Source organism: Micropterus salmoides, unplaced genomic scaffold (genome assembly GCF_014851395.1).
Source record: "Micropterus salmoides isolate LMB-PRFRI ecotype aquatic unplaced genomic scaffold, ASM1485139v1 Ms_hic_scaffold_21, whole genome shotgun sequence".
NCBI classification, from domain to species: Eukaryota; Metazoa; Chordata; class Actinopteri; order Centrarchiformes; family Centrarchidae; genus Micropterus; species Micropterus salmoides.
Window position 1 is genome coordinate 12,414,580 of NW_024041262.1, and position 20,430 is coordinate 12,435,009.

The following is a 20,430-nucleotide window of genomic DNA, read 5'->3' on the forward strand; positions in this document are numbered from 1 at the left end:
TCTGTTACATGCAGATTTCAATAGTGCTTCAGATGAAGCAGTATGCAAACAGATAAAAGTATTAGACTTCTGAGGTATGTAGATAACAGAGCGGACCAACATGTCCTACATTTCACTGAGAGTGTCATTAATGAGTGTTATTAATTAAGGAACGAGATTCTTACAGAGTTTAGTGTTCCAGTATCTATTACTTGTGATATTAGAAGATATGCATTAAAATGCTGAGTAAGTCTCTGCTGTTCTGTATTTCTGTACTTCAGTAACCCTCACAGTCTGTACGCACTGTGCGTGTGTGGGAGCTACATTTTATGATATTTATGTAATTATTGCTTACTGAGCTAAATTATCATTTCTTTGGAACTGTAAAGAATATGAGTGACACTTTCACAGATAATAGTCCAAGTGTTTTTTGTTGTTTTGTTTTTTTACTTATGGGCTTTAGTGGTATAGATTTCAAGGTTAGAAGTACATGGAATAAAGAGACAATACATTTAGATTTAGAGGGGACCTAGAACTAAGTTTTTTTTAATGATCCACAACATATTGAATAAGAACAGGATACAGATCGCCCATTACAGCCCACATACCCTGTTTCTACACAGTAACTACTGTGAATTAGTAGTGAAACTGGACCGCTTTACTTTAGTTTGCATCATTTTGAAAACATACATACTCCATATTTGAAAACCTTAAATTGCAATTACTGTGACATGGTAGTGAAACTGGGCCTCTTTATTTTACAGCCTGCATACTCTGTAACTACGCTGTTATTACTGTGAAATAGTGGGGAAACTGGACCGCTTTATTTTAGTCCACATCATTTTTAAAACATGATACGTACTACATATTTGAAAACCTTCTACATTGAAATCTCCCAAATATCTTAATTTCAAAATATACTTTAACATAATTGAATTTCAGCATTATAACTTTTAGCCCATTTCACCATTTTCCTGCCTTGTTGCTTAGTAATAATACCACTATAACCTGTAATCAATAAATAGGCAATCAGTAATAAAAAAAAATACATACAGTCTAATTTATTTCCTCTTAAGTCCCTCCTAAACACAATTATTCCCACTTATTCTCCTCTTGTCTTTTTCACTTGTACTTACATATACGTACTGGTATACTAAATAATTACACTTAAACTGAAAGAGTAAAATTATTGTGTAATCTAAAGCGTTACGTATAATGTCAAGATGTATGATATGGAATTTAAGTGCCTAATTATTTACTACACACTGCTTCAAATCACAAGATATACTCCTAGATAAGTAATTTTCCCTTTGTTTTTACAGTATTGTGTCTGGTTCAAACTCACACAGTCTGGCTTTAGTATTCATACCATGTAGCCAAATCCAAACTTTTCACCGCAATCATGTGACATGCTGTCCCAGAATCTATTTGATAACCTGCCATGACTAGGTGTTCCCTGCTTTGTCTTTGAAAAGTGATTGAAATTCCTTACACCTACACCCACTCACCCACCCACGTACCACCACTGAGGCACACAACAAACCTCGCAGAATGCAATAAACCTCAAAGGATATGTTTTCACTTGCAACACGGGCGACGGATGTAAAAACTATAAGCGCTGTAATCTGTTAAAAAAAACACAATTTTACTAACTAGATGGGAAAAGGGAGGTATAGTACAGAAATAACTGTTTTCAAATTTCAATCATGTAGCAAATTTTCAGTTTAAAGGACCAACGTTTGATTTGACATGTGGTTTTAAAATTAGCAAAGCAGCTAAGGGATTTAAAAAGTGATTCAGCATGCATTTTTGTGGAATGCAGTTTATCAAGGTCAAGGTTTCAGATAAACAGAACAAATAATTTCATTGTGCTTCTGTTTCATTTAATGGAGTTCATGGACAAGCATTGTGGATATGGCAGTGATTAAATACTTTGTAACAAAAATATAAACATGGATTTTGCATGTAAAGCACAAGTGAAGTGCTGCATTTTGCAGCACATGCTAACTAATCTTATTCCTGCTGGAAAGAATGAGAAAGACATTTTTCACTCTGTACAGAAACTGATGAGACCAACAATTAAATAATATTAGGTGGTTCATACTCGCGTTATGGCTTTACATTTCAGATTTGCCACCACAGTGTTGCAGCTTAATTCTGCTCTCCACTGACATTTCCAAGGTCTTACTTTCAAGCCCTGCCTTGATTAGTAAAGCAGGTTTTAATAGGAACTAATCCCACTCCCTGGAATTTCCTTCTTTTAAATCAACCAGTTAGCAAATGGGGAATAGTCAGCAATAACACACAGTAACAGGAACAGAAAACATGTGATCCTGAAGCTGAAATGACGACTATATCTAGCAACAAACAGGATGCTGATGCTGGCTGGTACTAATGAAGTGCAAAAGCAATGTCATCTTAGTAATAATAATACTGCTTTTGCCATTTCACTTGAAAAGACTGCTGATAGTTAGCTATGATAGCTAGCCTAGATATATTACTGTAGGCAAACCATTTTTTAACATTCATGGAATACATAAATCTTTCTTGTACCATTTGAAAATATGTCAATCCTCTACTCCCACTTGAAATCATGACCCACCATTTCATAAAACTTGACATTGTAAGGTCTATAGAAGTCTCGCAGTTGCTCAATGGCATCTCTGTCTATCTGCACATGAGTTCGGCCCTTGGACTTGCCCAGGCAGCGGGGTGAGCCGCTGCTCTCCGGCTTCTTAAGGCAAGGAAAGCCCTTGGTGCGGTTGAAATAGAAGTGTTTGTCCGTGACAATGCGCTTTAACCCAAGGAAGTCTTGCACCCGAGCCAACTCCCCTGCTGGGTCTGTGATAAGACGCTCTCCGCTCACAAAATGGATCTGAGCCAGAGGGAAGTAGCGGAGCCAGTTTTCAAGGTGCAGAGCGTACAGGCCAATACGAATGGCGTTCCAGGACGTGTCCACAATGCCCAGGCTCTGATTTCTGAAGGCCAGCTCCTGGAAGCTCGGCAGGTCAGGCGTTTTGGTCAAAGTCTGAGTGTAATCTGATATTGCACGAGTGACGGGGTCACGCACCACCACAATGAGCTTGGTATCGTGGGACATGGCAGAGATCCGGTGTGGTGTCTCTTTTGTCACAAAGTAGCTTGGTGTCTTCTCCATTGTGATTTGGCTTTCAAGAGTCCTTGGCATTAAACCTCTGAGTGAAAGATGAAAACACAAAGTAAAGGTAAAGGTTTCTCATTTACATTCCTATAGCTTTAAATGTTTTTATAACATGTTTTAAATTGCTTAAATTACCACAAAGACTAACAGATTCAGACACAGAGGACGTAACGTCCTTCCATTCACTCTGACAAAAGAAAAAAGTGTGTGTTAGATGTCTATTTAGGACAGGATTACACAAGCGAGTTTCAAAGGCATAAAAGCACTCTAACTCAGAAGCTCCAGTTTAGCCATGAACCCAGTTTCTCAATGTAAATGATAATAGGAGCACTGACGCAAAGTCATAGTAGTCTGTTGTCACAGGAGGCTTGTCTCGCAGACAACTCTCCTGTGCATCGGCCCAGCATGGTTCAAGAGTAATAAATCACCATGAATGCAAACAGAACATGTAGCAGAGTGACTCTGTTAGGTTACTTCGGGGGCTTCAAACTAGGCCATTGTCGTCTTTGAAAGAAATTATTTGAACGGGTATGCCTTCACAGTAAAAGTTTGAAGTTTGAAGACAGAGTTTGAAAAGAGCCCATAAATAGGGCTGCAATTAACAATTATTTTCGTAATCGATCAATCTGTCATTTATTTTCTTGATAAATATATTAATCAATTGGCCTATATAATGTCAGAAAACTGTTTCTCTTTAAAATTTTCTAGGCCCCAAGGCGATGTCATCAAACGTCTTGTTCTGTCCAACCAGCAGTCCAAAACCTAGAAAATAAATGAAGAGAATGCTTGGATTTTGAACTTAACAAATTACTTAACCCATTAATCTCACTGTCCCCATGTTGTATTGATACTACAACCAGAAGGCACCATTATTGAAATGACACTTCACAGTTGTTATAACTTGTGAATTTGGATGATGCAGTGAATGACTACTTGACTAACAAATACAAGTGAGCGATGCATCATGCTGGTAATTTAGCTAGTACACTGACTAAATTACACTGTGTTACAGTATAAAGTTGATTACAACAGCTGGAAAATAAAGACTGCAGCATCAAAATGGACACAGCACAATTAAGCGGGTGCAGATCAAATCAAAGTTTTTTTGCACCCAAAATTAAATAACTTGTTTCATAATGTTGCTTTCCACAGTAGAGCAAGCTGTAGCCTTTAGCAATGCTCAGACTGCCATCTCATGCATCCACTTCAGGGATCTTTACCACTCATCTTCTTTCTTTATTCTTGTGTTTAGATATGGAATTAAACAAAAACATGCGCGCAGAACCCTCCACTGCATACTGAGAATGAGACTGTGGCTATTCAAAACAATAGTTTGGGCTCTATTGATGAGCGTTACCAAGAGAATTTTCTGAGAAGCAACTGTTTGTTTTGAAATCAATCCTCAAAAGTCAGCGAGTTGGCATTTGACCCTTTCTCCACAGCTTTGGCAGATGACAATCAAACTACGGTAATAGGAGTGGGTTCACATCTGGTTCACATCTTTAAGACACGTCTCTGAGATATAAGGGCTTCAGCCGCCAACCTTCCTGAAGAGTGCCAATTAGCGGAGACTCTTTCAGTCTATAATAATTTGATAATACCACTGATACACATCCCTTCTGCAGGCCACATGACAGCCAATCAATCAACATAGTTAGAAGTCAGTCTGTGTTTGAGTGTGTTTGTGCACGATAGGTCGTCTGTTTGTGTTGCATATGTGCACAATATTTGTAAACCAGAACATATCTCTGTTCTAAATCTGTAAGGAGTTCAAATAATGATGTGGATGTTTCATGAATGGAATTTATGTATATACAAACTAAAGTTAGTTGCACTTAGTTAAATGTGCTTAAATTGGCATTTTAAACATCAATAAATAATGTACTTTAACATTATTTTTTGGGTTTAGACTTATTAGTTTGCACACTGCAGCTTGCACAGTTTGCTTCCAGAGGTTGGATTTTATGAGAAATCTGATGAATTGCTCCACAGTACATCAAAAGAAAAAGAGGGCCACTGTTCTGCAGATGTAAACAGAGCTCAGGCCTCCAAAGTTTCTTGCAATAAGAATCTTACATGAGTTGAGAGACTGCAGAAAACACATCCAGCATGTTTACCCACCTCAAAAGATAATGTACACAGAGAGGCACCAAGGGGAAGTAGTACAAAATTGCACTGTTGCCAGTAAGCAGCTGATTTAGTGTGAAAAATGGTTTTAATTTTCAGCAGACATAGGCCAGCATTTTTCTCAGCTTTTTCCTTTCTTTAAATGATTTCTTTTTTATGTCATTTTTTGGAGACACAATTCCATCACTAAAGAATTTCAATACATATGTGACTAGGGCACATCCTACAAGAATACATAGGTTTATAAATGTTGTAATGTTATATAATTATATGTTTTTTAAGGGGAAAAAAGTCATGCCATAGCTACATATTAAAAACTAAACTCCTTTAATTAAACATATGATTTGGCCAAATATAGTCATATTGTCTGCTGTACAACCCATTGATTTGTATCATTATATTTGATCATTTATGCCATCAGCCTTAAATGTCCAGAGACTGCTGGAGCCTTTGATGGCCCCAGCCAAATGAAATGGCTACATTTTCCCTAATTAAGGCTGCTAATGACTCATCTTACAGGACTGCAAAACACATCGGCAACCTCAATCCCTGATTTCTTGGCACAAACCCTTATTAAACCGTAACCGTGGCGTCATTTGCAGGTTATCTATTTTAAGATTAGTTTTCATGACCACTGGGACAGACACTCATGCACCTGTGCAGGTGCCCTCTTACCTGTACCACTCCAGGCCTCTATCATAGTTCCTGTCGAAGAAGTGTGTCTCGGTGCCAGCCGCTCGCACGTCAGGGTGAATTCTTATGAACTCCAGAACAGCCCTGGTGCCTCCTTTCTTCACACCAACTATGATGGCATTTGGTAACTTTTTATTCCCAAACTTTAGATTACCTATGGGAGGACTGGGCGTGTCGTTCCCGACGATGTGAAGAATCGAAGGAGGTCTTTGGTCGAGTTTCAGCCGAGATGCCTCAACACTGCTCGGTCTCGCATCCAACGGCAAAACGCAAGACAGGTATTTCTGAGTGCGCCTTTTGGCTCCATCGGCCAGGACGCGCTGACAGCTGGGCGTCGGATCACCTGACTTTTGCATGATGGCATCTGCAGGGAACAGTGCACAGTAGCACAAATATGAAAGGAAAAGGGATAATAAGCAAATGGATGTTCTTGTGAGCCGGTGTGAGAAAGGAAGGAGACGACTGAAGAGGAGCACGCATGCCATCTCTCCATGGAAATGAACAGTGCATGATTTTCAAATTGATTCTGCGTTCCGTCCTTTCTGATTGTTTAAGTCGCTTAAATGGCTGAACTGTCCACTGTCCCCGAAGCTGGAACAAAATCAACTTCTGAGTCTTGTCACTTGGCAGTCACCGCATCCATCACTTCATCGCGGAGCATTGGCTATTAACATAATCCACCTGCGTCCCGTCTCTCCAGTACTTGACTTGAGGAGGCATCCTTCGCTGCACGCTGAGTTTGGAAATTACATCCTTCTGTGAAACTCCTGGACGCCTCCATGGTCATCGCGCATGAGTGGAGGCAGAGGCAGCGCGCTCTCTGACAGCTCCAAACCGGCTGAGCGACAGAAAAATGTTTCAACACGGTGACGTCAGAGCATCTTTGCATATTAAAAAAAGTATTCAGAGCTCTCATCTCGCTCATCTCACTTTACTCACTTCTCATCATAATTCCCTTTTGGCACAGCTTAGTATTGACTGCTTTTTGCCAGCATCCCCCATATGTGCTTATTTTTCCCAGTAAGACAAGATTCAGCATAGAATTTGAATGAGTTTGCATGTGGCTGATGTGTCAGGTGGCCAGGATGAAGCAACACCTATGACAGATACAGAAGGAGATAGTTGTGAAATTTCCTCTGGAAGTTCGTTCAGAGACATTTAGGCCAACAGCACAGGATAAACCAAAACTTCAGGATGAAACACATCCATAAACATCCATAAGTCTCCAACCTGAAGCCAACTCACCCTCTATCTGGTGTTAGAGAGCTTATTAGTTTGTAATCAGCACTAGTTTACTCTTTTACTGAGTTTACTAAGTTCCTTGATATTGATCTTAAAATGAGATTTTGCTTCATGGTTTGTCCATGTCCATTCATTAAAGTGCTCAAAAAATACATTTAAGAACAAAATACATTATAGTTTCTAAAATTTTTTATTTAATATTATATAGTGTTTGTGTTGATGGACTTGATAGAAGAACTGCTCTTGATTCTCAAATAGAACAAGACCTGCTGATGACAAAAACAACAGTGCCCAAATGAACCATGCTAGAATTCTTTTTGGTGACTTCTCATCATCACTATGCTGCCTCATATGCTAGTTGAGAAGCTAGTTAATGATTTTAAAGAGGATTTAAGTATTGCATGTTGGGTGCTCGACTTTCTCACTAATAGAACGCAAAGCAATTGTAAGGGTGAACGGTAAACTGTCCAGTGTGTTGAAATCATCCACCGGCTCACCTCAGGGGTGCGTTCTTTCTCCTCTCTTTCAACACACAAACGACTGCCAAAGCCATTATGACAACAAGTTTGCTGTTGACTCTGTAATTGTAGTCTTCTCGGTGATGATGAAATTGGTATGGTCCAGTTGTTAACTATTTTGTTTCCTTGTGTGATCAAAATTTGAATTGCTGTGTAAAAAGAGCCAGCAACACCTTTTTTGTGGAAACTTGCTAAATTTCAGATTGACAAGTCTCTAATGTCTAGAGACCATCTATTCTACAGAGCTTGAATCTGTCATTTCATTTTCTATCATCTGCTGGTATGGTAACCTTGGTACCAAAGAGAAAAATGCCATTAAAGTAGCCACTACGACAGTGGGAGTTCAGTATTTGAATATATTTAATCTAGTGTAAAAGTTGTGCAAAATATGGTATCGTAGTGTGAGACATTGTGGTGCAAAATATAGTGTAATATATTGTAGTACATATAGTTTATCCATAGTGTTAACCTCATTGTCAGACTAAGACAGATACGTTGGGTAATGGTGATGTATGTCACAATTTCATGTTTTTAGTACTAGGGTCAATGTGTTTTATATTATTCATAGGCCCTCGGTAGCAATAGTGGTCTCTTATGGCCTGCTTCAGATAAGCTAGGAAGACCAATGTTGCATTGGTGTAAGGAACCTGGTGCATAGGTTCACTGTTGTGTGTTTCTGTATTATATTGTGTGTCTGTGTCATATTGTCTTTGATATTTGTTGTGTGCTAATACGCCTGCCGCAGCACAAATTGCCCACTTCGGACAAATAATAAACTGATTGACTGATTGAAATGTGTTCATGTCAGTGACCTATACAAATACATCAACTTCCTTTGATGAGGGATATTATATTCAACCCCTTGTTTCTCCCATTCTGTGTGCATTTGTGCAGTTATTCTTTCATCAAATACCCGCTCAGAGGTTTGCTGTGTGGCAATTTGATTAGCACATTCATTTAGGAACAAATTTTGCAACATATAAGCACATTATCAGCTGAAATCATGAAGGTCTTATAACTAGATTTTGACACAGGGACCCTCCTTAAGGCATGAGTTTGAAGATCAGGGCCCTCCTTCATCATGTCCACTGATGTTGAGCTTTAGTGGTGCATGTTCCCAAAACACTTTTCACTTAAATGACCACAAACCAGCTGACACACTGCAAGGATGGAACTTCCAGGGGCCCAGGTGTTGTGGGGCAGTTATCCACTTTGCCCGGTTAATAATCCAGCCCTGACACAGAGCCTGCATTCTTTTGCAACCTTAAACCAGTATTCTTCGTCCCTGGTCTTCTTTGTCATCACTTCCCATCCTAGCAGAGGAAGTGCTGGGGTGTTGGTAGAGAGCAGAGAGCGCAGGGCAGGTCATCCCTCTTAGTTTCCTGATGACTGATACAAATGCAGACAAGCCCGAGGAGGAAACAGAAGAGGATAAAAACTCCAAGGATTGCAGAGACGCACTGGGAGGAGTTTGAGGTGTCACAGTTGTGCTCCCGCGGGTGTGTGCGCCCAATCTCAGAGGCCTCTGATTAAAGAATGATTTATAGGGGCCGGTTGGAGAGGGCCGCTCAGCAATCTGTCTAGTGAATGAGATTTTTCCTCAGGAAGAGGGCGGGTAAATCAAACCTTGGGGCGAGAAGCCTGCAAAGAGTGGCGATAGGACTCAGTGATTAAATGTTATAATCACCTCTGCTGAGTGTGCGGGCTTGTTTCTGTTGCTCGTTTTTATCAGGTATGCGGATATCTTAAATCAGTTTACCCTTAGTTTAATTCACAGAACATATGTCTTGTTAAAATTTGTTACAGAAGAGAGTAACAATGTGGAACAATTTATTTCAATGACATTTCATACAGAAAATAAAGATCTTATAGGGAAAGACACACTTCCCCTGTGGAAGAGATGTAAAAATTAGGCCATTGTTAAACTAGAAGCAATATTTAATTTTTAAAGCAGGTTGGTTTTAGCATCAGGTTACAACCTGAGATGATTCTTAGATTCCTGTGAGCTCTAGGCTTTTTCTTAATATTGTTGCTTGTCTTGTGGAGATCACTGAATAAAGGCCACAATTTGTCCACTGACCACTCCATCAGCACTGCTCATTTGTCAGAGGCAAGTGAAGCCAGAGGGCGGGAGATGTCAGCTCACCCCGACTCTGATCAGACGCAGAGTGCAGATACAGATGAGCCAGACAACTTTACACTGCATATGGATGAAGAATCACTCCCATGGATACAGTTTACACCCCCTTGTAAAACAGTGCACACACTGAACTGTTTTTTTTTTCTGACAAACATGCAGTCACAGTGATGTTTGCCTGTCAGAATTTCAATTAACACAGTGCTGCAATATGAATGTAGCTTAGACCGCTCAAATTAATGATTTATTGAAAAGAAGAATGACCTTATACATTCTGTAACAATCTTAGAGGCAAGGAGCTCTATAAGTAGAACATGTCTGTGATGATTTAGTGAGTTCCAAACGCTACAACAAACAGTATAATCCTGAACAGATCTCAGTGAGACACCAAATCCGTTATTGCTTTAAATATGCATTTTGCGAGATTCACTTCTATTTCAGTAGAGGCAAATTAAATGAGGCAGAGACAAGGCATTATGTTTTAATTAAGAAGACCCCACTAAAATCTGCTAGCCCTATATTATAAATCTTTAATTCCTAAATAGCATGTGGTTTGCAAAAGCTACTTTTAGTTTCAATTGCTTTGATACTTCATCATGTATATAGGGCATAGTAACAGCGACTGCATCCTTCTAAGTCCTGTGCATGCCACACAATGTTGCAATACCGACACCTGCTGGTCAGATTATGGCAGTGCATCCAAAGTGCGTCATTTCAAATTTGATTTAAAGTGAAAGTGAAAGCTCTTAAGGCCTAAACATTTGATTTCCTGTAAATTTCAGCGGCTGGTTGGTCACGGAACAACAACAGTTCGACCATCAAACGGCCCAAAAGGTAAACTGACTTGAAATATTAAATGCTTTAACTCTTGGAAATCATTAAAAACTTGTTGAATGCTACTCAACTCAACCCGTCGTCTTGGAGAAATGCTCTGAAACAATATGTCTGAGGATAAGTCCCTACCCTGTGGTGGAGGAACTAGTGAGTTCCTTTTCTAAAGTAAAATATATATTATCATGTGTCAAAATTGTTTTTATGAGACATTCTCATAAAATTAGGACGTGTCATCAAAAGTACGCTGATAAAATGATGTTAAGTACTTGTTTTAAGTTGTTAAAAACAGCACTCGAACAGAACATTAGAGTTATGTAAAACTGACAATTATTTTTGTATTTTACAGGAAAAATGAAGAAAAAGATTTACATACATTTAGCTGGAAACACTTTAAATTCTCATGAGAAATTTATTAAAAAGCTCACCAAAAGAGGTGCAAAGGAAGTAAAGAAATACGAGAAGAGTGACGTGATTATCATCTTCTGTCCCATCGTCAGTCGTTTTGAGACCGACATTAACTCAGCGTTATCCAGCGCCCCAGGTAAACATGCAGAAACTCACACATGAAAATGTAAAGCTATGTTTTGTCTTTTTGATGCAAACTATGATACTTTTTCTGTCTCTATCAAAAGGGTTGGAAGCTAAGAAAGTGATTCTGGTGGCGATGCATCACACTTTTGATGAAGACTACACTTTGCCAAACCACAGAGTGCTGGACAACAGTGCAGTCACACTCTTTGTGGACTGTCTCTTTTTTGAGAAAAAGGGACTTTTGACTTGCTCTCGCAATAAAGAGGCAGTCAAGAAGGTCCGTGAAGAGGTAATCACATGAAGTTAAGCATCCTTTCTATTTCGTGTATTATATTGGCTATTGCAATAGCAATCCATGGATCATGATCACATTTATTTAAGCATGCTCGTAGTTTCAAGGTCAACATGAAGATATTTAGTCTTGTTAATGGAGGCTAAGAAATGGAGGCAGTGAGGTTCACAGTTGTCCAAGTGGTGTCTGCAAATTCTATCAAATTCGGTTCAGTGAGGACAACCTGGGAGTGTCCCGGATTTCAACGCATTGCTCACATAATGATTTCTTAATTTAAAGGTTCAGTGCGTAAGTTTTAGTAACTTCTAGTGGTGAGGGTTGCGAATTGCACGCCCCCTCCCTTATCCAAGCGAGTAGTATAGCTACGGTGCATGTCATCTATTGGTGCTTTTCCATTACCAGTACCAGCTCAACTCACCTCGACTCGACTCAACTTGTCTCGGTTTGGTCGTGCCACGTTTTCCATTGCAGATAGTACCCAGAGATAGTACCCCTCAATGTAGCTGGTCGTCATAGCGATGCCACATACAACTGCCGCGACGTAATGTTCAATGCAACACACACATCAACGATCCACACAGTTTTCTCTTTCTATTTAAGTTAAAACGTTTCAACAGACCCAGCCTACAACCTACTCAGAATGTAAAGACAGATAAGCGGTATGAAAACCTTCCAGCTGTGTTTTCCTCTGCCGTTGTTGCTGCGGCGGTCTGTGTGACGGCGGGAGCAGAGGGCTCTGTGAGCGGGTGGCTGGCCGGCCTCACACGCTTGGCACAGGCATCCCCCTCAGCCACTTTCGGAGCTCCTCAACTTCGAAAACTTTCAAGAACATTTTTGTTCCGCCATCACTTTTCGTAAAACTGTCAATATTCGAAATCTACACAGTTTATTTCTCACCTCAAAACTTCTCAGAAGTGGATTTAGTGATGAAATTCCATACGAAAACTGTAAAATATAAAACTTTCTGTTGCTGGCCTCTGTCTGGTGCGCGCGATGATGATGCAGTAAATAGTGACAATTCTCTCTGACCAATCAGCTGTCTGCTGTGTTTTCACGTCACATTTTAGTATCACCTCAGCTCGCTTGGAACCTCGACGGAGGTGATACGAAAAAAAGTACCTGGAAGCAGGTACAGGTGCAACTTTTCCACACTGGAAAACCAAACAAAGGCGATTAGAGTCGAGGCGAGTTGAGCCGAGTTGAGCTGGTACTATGCAGTGGAAAAGGGCCTTATGAGATAGCAGAGAGTTGTACGTTGTCAAGAGGTTTCTTTAGATAGATATATTAAGAAATTATATTTACTTAATTATTCAGTAAAACAATATGTTTTTTTGAATATTATTGTTACTTGTTCATTACTAAACAATAGCAACATCAAGAAATTAAGTGCTACATGATATCTCATACACCTGTAATCCAACAAAGGTTGAGGTTAAGGGCAACTGGACTCGGTAGAAGAAATCAAGTCCAGTTGCCCTTGATTTTCAACCTTTGTTGGATAACTATGACCTGGATGACTGAAAATCTTCACAGACATACTCCTGCAATACAGTATTTTACAACTTGGGAGGGTTGGCGTATCTGGACTAACATACCAAAGTAAATAAAGAACGTCTCAAACACTATCACATCTAGTGCATCAAGTATGACCACTGACAGATAACAGGACAATGTAAGCCTCACTGTTTCTGCACCACAGTCCATTATAAAGCACACAATACATGAAGTTTACAAAGGCATTGTCAGGTGAGGATCAAGGCTCCTCTCACTTTGCTTAATTAGATAAGCAATCTGCAAATCTTACCAAAATGTCTTTTTAAAATTTTTAAAATATAACAGAAACACAAAGTAGTACTGACAGCCATAATTTCAGCTTGTGGTAAAACGGTGCAACGTTTTTAATGGGCATTTAGCATTTAGCAAGTACAAATTACACATTTGTGTGCACAGTGTGCTCATTCTAAGGTAATAGAAACATAATGGTTCATTCTTTGTACACCACTGAAAACATAGTTATGGATCTTATATTGCATTTCTGTCAATAGATCCTCAGAAATATTACACACTGAACCTTTAATAAAAAAAAAATCTTTTATAGTGTAAAGCAAGAAAAATATGTCATAAGTGAGGGTGGCATTACTGTACTTTTTATGTGTCATAGCTGTTTAGATTGAACAGGCATGTTCAAGAAACAATGTAATTCTGGCAAAGTTTGAATACCTCTGACAAAAGTACAAAAACATAACAGCCTATCAACAGTTTAATGCTGAATTTAAGTTAAGGTTCTTGGACCACTCTCACCTGTATTCTGTACAGGACAAAAAATATAATTTTATAATGTTAACATGTACGTGGTATTATCAATTAGACTACTGTATTTTATTGTATATATTATTTGAAAAATATATTTTCATCTGAAATTTTTCTTTGCCTGTGAGTGATATACCCAACATCCCCATCCCACTTTTATTTACTATCACTGTATGTACAACAGATTTATTATAAAGTTTGACTTTTTTTTTCTTTTCTTTTTTTGCAGCTGGGTCTCAAGAAGTATCAAATCAATTTGCAATAAAAGTAAACTGCATGTATAGTGTATGCAAGTAGCTAACAAGTAAGCTACTATATCATTTCCTTCTTACCTTTGTTGAGTTTCACATGGGCTATAACGGCTAATCCAAGGCTCAACAGTAACTGTCAGACCTGCAGCCTCTTCCCTCTCCGTCTGTACGCCTCCACTCCACGCACACACTCGCGCACACACAGAGTGAAGTTTACATTCTCATTTACTCATCTCATTTACATTTACATTCACATTTATTCATTTAGCTGGCGCTTTTCAACAACTGCGGTCAGTAGTGTAAGTAGGCAACGTGGTGCAATAAAAACCTAGCGAGTAAAAAGCCAATAGCCTACTTTACTAACATATCTGTTTAATAAGAATAAACACGCAAAACGCGATATTTTAATCAGCTCAGTCTCATCCACCGCAGCTGTGTTTTTGTTTTACACAGGCACATGTGCTATCCCGGCTAATAGCTTTTTGTTGAAAACAAGCTAAAGTGAAAGCTGTCTGTCTTTAGTAGCTGTTTTGCTTAGTTTGCCAGTTCATTAAAATATGGTACATTATAAACTCAGCTGCTGGCTGAGACAGACCAGCCCTCCTCTCGACCAGCAGCAGCAGGGGGAGGAGGAGGAGGACAGGAGGGACTGCTAGGGACTGAGTTCATTCTTTCTAAAGTTCCCTCAGTATTTTGATGTCAGGAATATAATTTATTTTACTGACATTTTAGATTTCTAGTGAGATATTAGTGACTTTGCGGTTTGCTGTAGAAACAACATTTAGTTAAAAAATATTAAATTATTTTTTCAAATAATAGGCTATATGCAATTATTTAGTAATAAATATGACTGAGCTTCAATAAAGAACTGAACCAACAAGGAGTACCAATGCAAATGTGTCAATAAAATCCTAATGATATCCCAACTCATGAGAAAATTTCTGGCCCATCATTGTGTCCTGATTTTAAAATTTGGCCCAATTGAATTTTTAATTGAATAGCCCTGGCATACATGTTTAATTACATAATTAAAGGGGCAATCAAGTGCAAGAAAGTAAGAGAAAAAACAGAATTGAAAACAACCACGACAAAATCAAATAAATTAAGGAGTAGGGAGATCAAAAATTTTAAGCAGAAATAAAGATCTGTAAAATCAAGACGGATTCCTCAGATGCCTTTTGTTGGACTGAAGACAAGGAAGAGAAGCCGACTCAAGCCAGCCTTCACCAAGCCTCACCTAAAATTCACGCTAGTTTGATAAATGTGATTGCTCATTATTTCAGTTTTTTTATTCTAAAGATGGTCAAACAACTATGTGCTTGTTGTTACAGTATATGACTGTGCAGTGTGCTTATTTTCCACTTTCTGCAACTTTGGATGTAATTTTACTGTTTACTTTCAAATTAACATTGAGCTTAATAGAATTTAGGTTGTAAATGTAGACTTGTAATACCAGATTAAAGCAATCTCGTGCACTTGCTCTGGTCTTTGGGCTCATTTCTTAGCTAGAGGTTCACTTTACAGAAACACCTTCTCTCTGTAGTTGTTGGCAAGACATTCTATAGTCCCCTACTTTGAAGAGTCACCCATAGTAAACCAGGAGAACAGAAGTGGAGCTTGATCCCGTTATCGCTCATCTGACTCTTCCTCTGCTGGTCACTGTGAAACATTTGCCTATGCTTGGAACTGTGTGTAGGTTATTTGTGCCATATGTTTTCATAGACGGAAAAGGTTACTGTCAATGCATATAAAATAAGAATCAGAAATACTTCATTGATCCCCAAGGGGAAATTCTTTGTCATAATTGCACACTTGTCAAGGCATAAGGAATAGAAATAATAATAAATGGTAGCTAGATAAAGAGTATATAAATAAAAAATATAAAGGAAAAATATAAAGGAGTGTGGGTATGTACAATATTTACATTATGTACAACAACTATTGGATAATTGTTATGGTGAACCAAAAAGGACTAGTGAATAAATAAAAGCAGAGAATATTGCACATTAATTATTAAACAGATAATTTTCCACAAAAATAGATAATACAGTCCAGTTTAATAAGGGCCCGTGTGTCAGACACTTAGAGGGAGGAGTTATAAAGTTTGATGGCCACAGGCAGGAATGACTTCCTGTGGTGCTCAGTGGTGCATTTTGGGGGACTGAAAGTGCTCCTGTTTTTGAGCAGCACGTCATAGAGTGGGTGGGAGACATTGTCCAAGATGACATGTAGCTTAGACAGCATCCTCATCTCTGACACCACCGACAGAGAGTCCAGCTCCACCCCCACAACATCACTGGCCTTGCGGATCAGTTTGTTGAGTCTGTTAGCGTCCGCTACCCTCAGCCTGTTGCCCCAGCATGCAACAGCAAACAGGATAGCACTGGCCACCACAGACTCATAAAACATCCTCAACATAATCTGGCAGATGTTGAAGGACCTCAGCCTCCTCAGAAAACAGACGGCTTTGGCCCTTCATGCAAAGGGCTTGAGTGTTCTTGGCCCAGTCCAATTTATTGTCCATGTGCACTCCCAGGTATTTGTAATCCTCCACAATGTCCACACTGACACCCTGGATGGAAACAGGGGTCACTGGTGCCTTGGCTCTCCTTAGATGATATAATAATGATAAAATGTAGTTTTGCTATGTCGTGGCGGTCTGCCTTTGGGTTTGGCAGCAGTGACTTTGTACCTTAACTTTCCCCTAGCTCCTCCATTTAATTGAGGGTACTTTAATGATGAAGTTGTGTGCTTGAATAAGAATGCTTTGCTGACGTGTGCAAATTCTGCTAAAGCATGAGCTTGGCACAATGTTGGACACTGATTCCCCTGGGATATCGTGTAAATCGTATGCTGATCTGTGTCTGACTCTTTGTGTTGCTGACTTTGTTGATTCACATGAGCCCGAAATAGTAATCTCCTAGTCCAAGGTTAAAGCTGTGTATTCTTTCATGAGCTGACCCAGATTTTTGGCAAGGTCTATACTGGATGTCAAAACCTTTCTTGGTCATTTTATTCTGTGTCATTTTGCATCTTTAGCATTTTAGCAAATGTGATACTAAGTAGTTCTGACATACATCATGTGATTATGATGCCTTGTGCACCTTTTGGCTTTTATATGCTGTGGTCAGTGGAATCTACGCTCATCAAACCTTTGACTGTATGGAGTCATCCGTCAGTTGTCTTTGAGTTCTCTGCTGGAAATTCACTGTAATCCCAGTAGACCTGTGAACCGTATTGTTTCTCTTAAAGATTGTCTTTGATGGTGAAGCATTTTTGTTTTCTTTTTTTTTTTGTTGTCGTTGAGGTTATAGAGTATTTTCTCTTTCTGTGGTTTCTAAACACAGGACTGGCCAAGCTTTAATAGTGTCATCAATCTCTTTGATTTTTTTTTAGTTCCTTCTCGATGCATTTGCAAAACAAAATCATTGCCTTCAAATGTATTTGGAGCCAGCTCTATTTCTATGTGAGAGCTGTTTTTGAATGTCAGTGACTCTGAACTCCAGGCACATGTCTGACTTAGTTGCATAATGAATACTTTTGGACACGGTTCTACTGTCAATACTGACTTCTCAGAGTCAGAGTAATGAGCTTTCAGCAGCTTGGTTTTCACCTCTTTTCTCTGATATATTCATGACTACTCTTTTCAGATATTAATGACTTTGTTAAGCAGTTTAATGAATCGTGCACCTTAGCACTTGATACTGATGCTCCAAATAAAACTACTTGTGACTAGCCCCAGTGTAGATGGGAAAAAACAAACCTCCAAGTACTCATGAAGGAGCTACTAACTGTGCTCAATCAAATTAATCAAAATGCAACGTATTTCTCTGGCCTGATCAACAATAACAAGCATTACCCTAGGTTTTTGTTCACCATTAACCGATTTCTGAATCGTGTCCATTCTGGTGCACCCTTTTCTGTTATAAGTTTGTAAATTTCTTTGCTGGCAAGATCAGTGGTCTCAGATCACATATCCACTATGACATTCATCACTGTGATGAAGTCACCTGCAAACCTAATTGAATATTCAATAATACAATCAATCATTTAGAGAAGACAGATACATCTTTAAAGATTTCTTTTATTGGAAAACCCCCCAAGAAATCAGAGTAGATTCTGCAGAATGGACAGACGCAGTACAGAAAATCCACCCTCTTTCTATTCCTACCAAAACATACTATCTCCTGCACTCCCTTTACAGACCCTGCCATATTTGGACAAAGCCAGTCAGTCTTCCTGCAAATGCTGAAACCAGTAGTTAATCAATCTTCGAAATTTGTTTGTGCCCAAATGAGCTAGCTTGATCCCGTTCCTCACATTTTTCCCAGTGAGTCTAAGGACACCCAGTCCTCAAATAACAATAACAGAAAAACATCTGGTTTTCGTATATTTTACGTGTGTGTGTTCACTTTGGCTGCAGTTTATGGAAGGTCTATCAAGTCTTGAAAGTCATGTCGTGGACACCCTTCTATGTATGTTTCTGATCCAACCTTGATACTAACTGTCCTTAACTGCATGAATATATGATAACAGGAGTGTAAACATACACATATGCCTTCTACCGCTCTAATTATGTCATGTATCTATCTCTCCTTACACAACCTTTTGGCCGATATGTGAACCGTACACACCCACCCACACAACGTCCATGGAATGTAGTCAGCGTTCCTGAGCCAAGTTTAAACACAGGAAGATCAACCCAACTTGAACGTATCCACTCATGCGTCCCTCTACATGATGTATTAAAATACATACAGTACTTACAGTGCATTGTGATAAATCAAAACTTTGCCACCACATATGTAACATGAAATAACAGTGACTTAAACAGCTAAGAGAGCATTTATTTCTGATTGCACTTCACTCGATTGCTCACAAGATGGCAGTTGAAGACATTTTCTCTGCATTAAAACACAGACGCTGCTTGGTAACCCCATAAAGAGCAGACTCTCTAGATACTCTCACTGACAAACTTGACAAACTTGATAGACACTGAAAATAAACAAAAACAACATTCTACATTAGTGGGATATCTAAACTTGTTCTAATACAAGGTAAAAACTGTGTTTATGGACTTAAATTTGATGTATGAGAAAAAATTACTTCAAAAATAACCGATAACTAGAGTTCTATCAGCATTTGTCTTGATGTCTTGACGATTCCCAGCTCCATTTAAAATCCTATTTTCTAAAATAATACCAAGATTGAACAAAAATAAATTGTTTCAAGTATACCCCTATACCCGTATAATGCTTATTATAGAAAATATCTATTTTCTTGTCTTTTTGATGACAAAAATTTGAGGGACATTCTTGAAAACACCCCGACTGAGACGCAAAAAATACATCATGTTTGCATCGGTGCACATACTGCAGACCCGCATCTGCATATGAACGTGGACACACGCCAACACACAAAAAACAGACACACACACACACACACATGCCCTCACACTCATACGCACAAATACACTGTGTACAAACCAAAAGTGAGTTCTCACAGACAGGAAATGATGTCAGTTCTTGTCTCCAAGGAGATGGAGGCAGTTGCTAAGATACTGTGACACTAGGATTTTTCTCTCTATTTTCTCTCCCTCTCTGTCTCTCTGACACGCGCGCACACACACACACACACACACACACACACACACACACACACACACACACACAGGGATGTCACCATGAATAACTTGAAACTCTCCCTTGAATCACTCTTATTCTTTTGCACAGATGGCAATGAGCACCAATCCAACTTTTTTTCTGTGACATTTCTAAAAATAACCACCACAAATATCGCTTTGTTCACAATTCCAATTGGACGCTTGGGGCCATTGAACAGATCACTAATACTCCTCACCCAAATCTAACATCGACGGTACTGCTCCAAAAATGATCCACGTTCTTAATCTTTGCTTTGAACCGTCTGCAATTACTCAACCACCCACTTCCAGAGTAGTGAGGCCTGCAGCTAGTATCCTGAAACGATGGAAGTGATGGATGTGTATCAGCACCCCTCCAAAGCCTCTTCACAGTGTGAGCTGCACCTCTCTACTGCTATCAGCATGCCACATATGTCTTGGCACTAGCATGTTGCTGCCAAATCCTCATCGCCCTCCCCTTCTCCTCCCCTGTGGCTCCTAACACAGCATTAAGAGTTTATGGGGTATGGGTTTGTATTGGAAATGCCATGCACTCGTCCTCTGGATAGTGGGATTAGCTCTCTCCGCTGTATTTCTACTCCAAGAGCCTTCCTGTACTGATGACACAAGCAATACAGCGATGAGTGTTTGTTCATTTACTGTGCACAAATGCACGTCCCTCTCCCTCCCTACCCTCCATCGCCTCTACACACAC

At 39.3% G+C, this 20,430-nt stretch overlaps 1 protein-coding gene across 1 annotated transcript; it reads right to left on the reverse strand.

Annotated features, from left to right (window-relative positions):
- Positions 1 to 1,840: 1,840 nt before the first annotated feature.
- LOC119916332 (heparan sulfate glucosamine 3-O-sulfotransferase 2-like) lies at positions 1,841 to 6,757 on the reverse strand. The gene is made up of 2 exons (XM_038736314.1): positions 5,942 to 6,757; positions 1,841 to 3,173 (listed from the first exon to the last, which is right to left on the reverse strand). Exons 1-2 carry the CDS (start codon positions 6,442 to 6,444, stop codon positions 2,555 to 2,557), a joined length of 1,122 nt encoding a protein of 373 aa, XP_038592242.1. The 5' UTR covers positions 6,445 to 6,757; the 3' UTR covers positions 1,841 to 2,554.
- Between the last annotated feature and the right edge of the window lie 13,673 nt (positions 6,758 to 20,430).